Consider the following 5,158-nt stretch of genomic DNA (forward strand, 5'->3'; position numbering starts at 1 on the left):
TGCAGTGAGCCGAGATTGCATCACTGCACTCCAGCCTGGGTGACAGAGTGAGACTCGTCTCAAAAACAAACAAAAATAATAATAAAGTGAGCTTTATGAAGACATTACAGAAAAGATTCAAATATAAAATGACTTCTGTTCTAATTATAACTAGTGGCAAAACTGTTGGTTGTCTCATCCATGGTAATTCCCAATCCCCATTTTGCTTTCCCACCTTCCATTAGTGAGATTGGAAAGGCTTACAATTTCATTTTCCCACTTTCCTGGGAACAAGGGGTGATCATGTTGTACATTTACGGCTAGTAGATGAACACAAGTCTGATCTAAATTTCTAGAAAAGGTTTTACATTTATGAGAAAAGGATCAGATGTGGAAGGCCCTGCTTCCCCTTCTTTTTGTCTTGAATACAGCAGTCACATTGGCTTGAACTGCAATGGCCATCTTATTTCCATGACGGAAAGGCTAAAGGAATCTGAGACCTTGATATCACTGAGTCACTAAACCAATGCCAGTGGCCAGCTCCTTTAGACTTCTTGTTATCTGAGAAAAATAAACCCCTATTTGAAGAACCATTGCCACTTGGATCTTTTGTGTTACTTAAAGCAGAAAACATTCCTACCTGATACAGAAATAGATAAATTATAAGTGATATAAACAAATTAAAACAGTTGACCTGTTATTTTTGAAAATGATTTGTTAGATAAAGTTCTGTTTGTGCAATAAAGCATTTAAAAATAAAAGTATTGAGCCCAGGCATGGTGGCTCATGCCTATAATCCCAGCACTTTGGGAGGCTGAGGCGGTCGGATCACCTGAGGTCAGGAGTTTGAGAGCAGCCTGGTCAACATGGTGAAACCCTGTTTCTACACAAAACTTAGCCAGGTGTGGTGGCGGGTGCCCGTAGACTCAGCTACTCAGGAGCCTGGGGCAGGAGAATCACTAATCACTTGAACCTGGGAGGCAGAGGTTGCAGGGAGCTGAGATCCTGCCACTGCACTCCAGCCTGGGTGACAGAGCGAGACTCCGTCTCAAAAAAAAAAAAAAGTACTGTTTGATTAATTTTATTGCTGACTATGAACACATTTGCCATTTAATCCAGATTATTTTAATTCTGATGCTAAGGCCATCCATTGTCTTTTGTTAGGACTCAAATAAAATTCTAGTAACCAAAACATATTTTCAATAAAATTTTCTATGTATATAAAGAAATAACAAAACAACAAAAAACAAAAAAAGAACAAAACAGCACCAAGAACCTATGTAAAATTTCATCATACAATTTCTATGCAAGCTGCTTGATTACAGAAAACTGTTCAAACTGCTTATCAAAAATTGAGTGGGATTTTCCATTGATATTTCAGATATTCAAATCAATACAACCTATATTCTGAGTATCAATCGGAATTGCATAGGTTAAGATGTGAACCCTTCACATAGTGTTGAAGATGTGTTGCAATCTGTACTTGAATTGGCACTGCTTTCCTCAGAGTTAGGCTGCCTTCATGAGAAATATCTTCTATCCCTGAGAGATCAGCTACATCAAGATGGCTCATCAGCTAAATCACGTTGGTCAAAATACCTAGTAAAAAAAAACCAAAAACAATTTGTGTATAAAGATATTAACTGTAGCACTATTTTTAACAGGCAAAGACCACAAGCAACCCAAACGTCCATCAATAAGAGACTGATTAAATAAGCTATGGTATGTTTACACAGTGGAAAATTATGAAGCCATAAAAAGGGAAACAAGGGAAATATACTGCTAAAGTATGAGGAAAATATTTATACTGCTAAAGTATGATTTCCAGGATTTATTAAGTGAAAAAAACGAAGTACAGAACAGATTGTTCTGGATGCTACCTACCTTATGTGAGTATGTGTAGGATTGCAAATATACATGTTTGTTTATATTTTTCTTTCCCTTTTTTTTTTTTTGAGACAAGGTCTTACTCTGTCACTCAGGCCGGACTGCAGTGGCATGATCCTGGCTCACTGCCCAGACTGGTCTTGAACTCCTGGGCTCAAACAATTCTCCAGCCTCAGTCTCTCAAAGTGCTGGGATTACAGGCATGAGCCACCACACCTGGCCTACTTATACTTTTAAAAAGAAACAATGAATGAAAAGATAAAACAAAAATTAGTCATAAAATGGTTAACTAGAGGAGAAAGAAGAAAAGAGGATAATGAGGATAAAGATGGATGCTAAAATACTCCAAATGTACCCTGAATTACAATTTTAACTTTGGCAAGGTAACTATTTTATGTAATTATAAGATTAAATAAAAAGGAAAATCACTAATCAAATTCTGTCATGGCTCACTGCATCCTTGAACCCCCGGACTCAAGCAGTCCTCCCACCTTGACCTCCCAAAGCACTGGGATTACAAGTGTGAGTCACTGTGCCCGGCTTTCTTTCTTTTTTTTTTTTTCTTTTTTTTGAGATGGAGTTTCATTCTTGTTGCCCAGGCTGGAGTGCAATGGCATGATCTCAGCTCACTGCAACCTCTGCCTCCCAGGTTCAAGTGATTCTCCTGCCTCAGCATCTTGAGTAGCTGGGATTATAGCCATGCACCACCAGACCTGGCTAATTTTTTATTTTTAGTAGAGACGGTTTCACCATGTTGGCCAGGCTAGTCTTGAACTCCTGACCTCAGATGATCCACCAGCCTCAGCCTCCCAAAGTGGTGGGATTACAGGCATGAGCCACCATGCCCGGTCCTTTTTTTCCTAAACTTTCAAATCTTTATGTCCTCTTTTGTAAAGTGTTACCTTCAGAACCTTTTGTAGTCTAGAACTTTTTCCATTTTTATCTAACTTTTTGAGGGCAAAAAATACACTTGAATGTTTTTGCTTTCATAATTGCATAGTACTGTAAAATCTCAATTGAGGCAGTCAGAAACTATACTTGTCTCAGGTTTCATTAATTACTGGTTTGCTGAGCCACCAATTACTTAACCTTTCTGAATCTGTGTCATTATCTGTAAAAGCAAAAAAATCAAATCCAACAGAGCTGAAAGGAAAAAATTTATTAAAACAAAAACAACAAAAAAACACAACTCTGAGCTGTTGTAAAGCGTAGAGATACTACACATAAAGTAACTAGGGCAATGTTATATCATCCCATTTAACTGCTGCTACCAACAGATAAGGCAGGTATTAGCTTCATTTGTGATCAGCATAGTTAAAAGCTTAGCTCCGGAGTCAAAGTTGCCTGGGTTTGGATCCTAACTCTAACACTTGCTAGCTTTGTGATGGTAGTAATGTTATTTAACCTGTCTCTGCCATGGTTTCCTCATCTGTAAACTGGTAACAGTACCCACCTCAGGAGGATTAAATGGGTTCCTCAATAAGAAAAATGCTTGGCACAAATTGCCCAGTAAATATTAATTATCATCAGCAGCATAATTATTGTAGATCAAGAAACTAGATATTGAATATGTGAAAATATGGAAACAAGATTACTTGCCTTCCCGATATTTAAGTATATTATAAAGCTTTAAAAAGGTACTGGCATTGGAATAAAAACACTGATCTATGGAACAAAAATATGTCCAGGAGGAGACCTAAAATAAATATGTGTGTGTTTTATTGCCTGGCCAATATGGTGAAACCCCATCTCCACAAAAATACAAAAATTAACCGGGCATGGTGGTGGGTGCCTGTAATCCCAGCTACTTGGGGGGCTGAGGCGGGAGAATCGCTTGAACCTGGGAGGTGAAGGTTGTAGTGAGCTGAGATGGTGCCATTGCACTCCAGGCTGGGCAAAAGAGCGAGACTCTGTCTCAAAAGAAAACAACAAAAAAAGTTTTCAAATAAATTCTAAGAAGAATTTCTATGTAAGAAACGAAATCAAACAGATACTAAATAAAAATACGCCACAACTGAAAATGAACACAGGACACAGGCAATTAAAAAAAAATGCAGGCTGAGTGCAGTGGCTTTACGCCTGTAATCCCAGCACTTTGGGAGGTTTAGGTGTGAAGATCGCTTGAGCCCAGGAGTTTTGAGACCAGCCTGGGCAACATAGTGAGACCCTGTCTCTACAAACAATTTTTTTAATTAGCTGGGTGTGGTAGTGCTTGATTGTGGTCCTAGCTACTCAGGAGGCTGAGGTGGGAGGATTGCTGGAGCCCAGGAAGTTAAAGCTGTAGTGAGCTGTGATTGTGCCACTGCACCCTAACTATAGCAACAGAGGGAGACCTGGTCTCAATAAAAACAAACAAACAAAAAACAAATGTAATAAATACATCCTACCCTCACTGACCTCACTGATATACAAATAACAAAGAAGCCAAGGATTAACTATACCTGCTAACCAAGCAGATTAATAAATTCAAAGCAGGAACCCTCTCATCATCTTTGCTATCCTAAAAAAAAAAAAAGAAAAATTTAAATATTGTCTGTTCCTATTATTTTTGAAATAAATTTCCTATGAAGATGTAAAACATGAAACATGAAAACTTTATTATATGACAGTAATCATCATGTGGAAACAGGAGCCCTCAAAGAAAAAGGAGAAAACTGTGGAGTTAATGATTCCTTGAGAAACATCTAAGACTATCTTTTAAATCAAGATTCTGAATAGGGAAAAAAAAAAAAAAGTTGAGGGATCTAAGGGGGATAACTTGGGGGAAATTTTTCCCTGGTTCCTACTAGAGGAACAATAAGAATCCTATATCTTAACTGTACAGTGATGAATATATATATATATTCATATATGTATCATATATTAATATGTAATACATAATATATTAATATATTGTGCCTTAACTATAGTGAATATATATTCATATATAATAAATATATATTAAAATAATACATCTATGAATATATATATTCATCACTGCAGTCAAGACACAGGATTCTTGTTTCTATATAATGCATACAATATATGTGAGGATATATAGAATATATATGTGTATATATAATGTATATATATTCATCACTGTATAGTCAAGACACAGGATTCTTATTGTTCTTATATGTATTCATTACTGAATATATATATGTCAGGCGTGATAGCTCATGCCTGTAATCCCAGCACTTTGGGAGGCTGACGTGGGTAGATCACCTGAGGTCAGCAGTTCGAGACCATCCTGGCCAACATGGTGAAACCGTGTCTCTACTGAAAATACAAAAATTAGCCAGGCATGGTGGTG

General features: G+C 37.3%; 1 protein-coding gene across 2 annotated transcripts in view; it reads right to left on the reverse strand.

Moving 5' to 3' along the window:
- Positions 1-1,173: 1,173 nt before the first annotated feature.
- Positions 1,174-5,158, reverse strand: part of GEMIN2 (gem (nuclear organelle) associated protein 2) — a 22,691-nt gene continuing 18,706 nt past the window's right edge. For both annotated transcript variants that reach the window (XM_011965634.1, XM_011965633.1), the window contains 2 exons: positions 4,308-4,366; positions 1,174-1,578 (listed from right to left, as the gene is read on the reverse strand). In XM_011965634.1, coding sequence (XP_011821024.1) covers positions 1,539-1,578; positions 4,308-4,366 — 99 coding nt within the window. In that variant the 3' untranslated portion in view covers positions 1,174-1,538. The remainder of the gene's footprint in view (positions 1,579-4,307; positions 4,367-5,158) is intronic.

Source organism: Mandrillus leucophaeus, unplaced genomic scaffold (assembly GCF_000951045.1).
Source record: "Mandrillus leucophaeus isolate KB7577 unplaced genomic scaffold, Mleu.le_1.0 Scaffold730, whole genome shotgun sequence".
In the NCBI taxonomy this organism is placed as follows: domain Eukaryota; kingdom Metazoa; phylum Chordata; class Mammalia; order Primates; family Cercopithecidae; genus Mandrillus; species Mandrillus leucophaeus.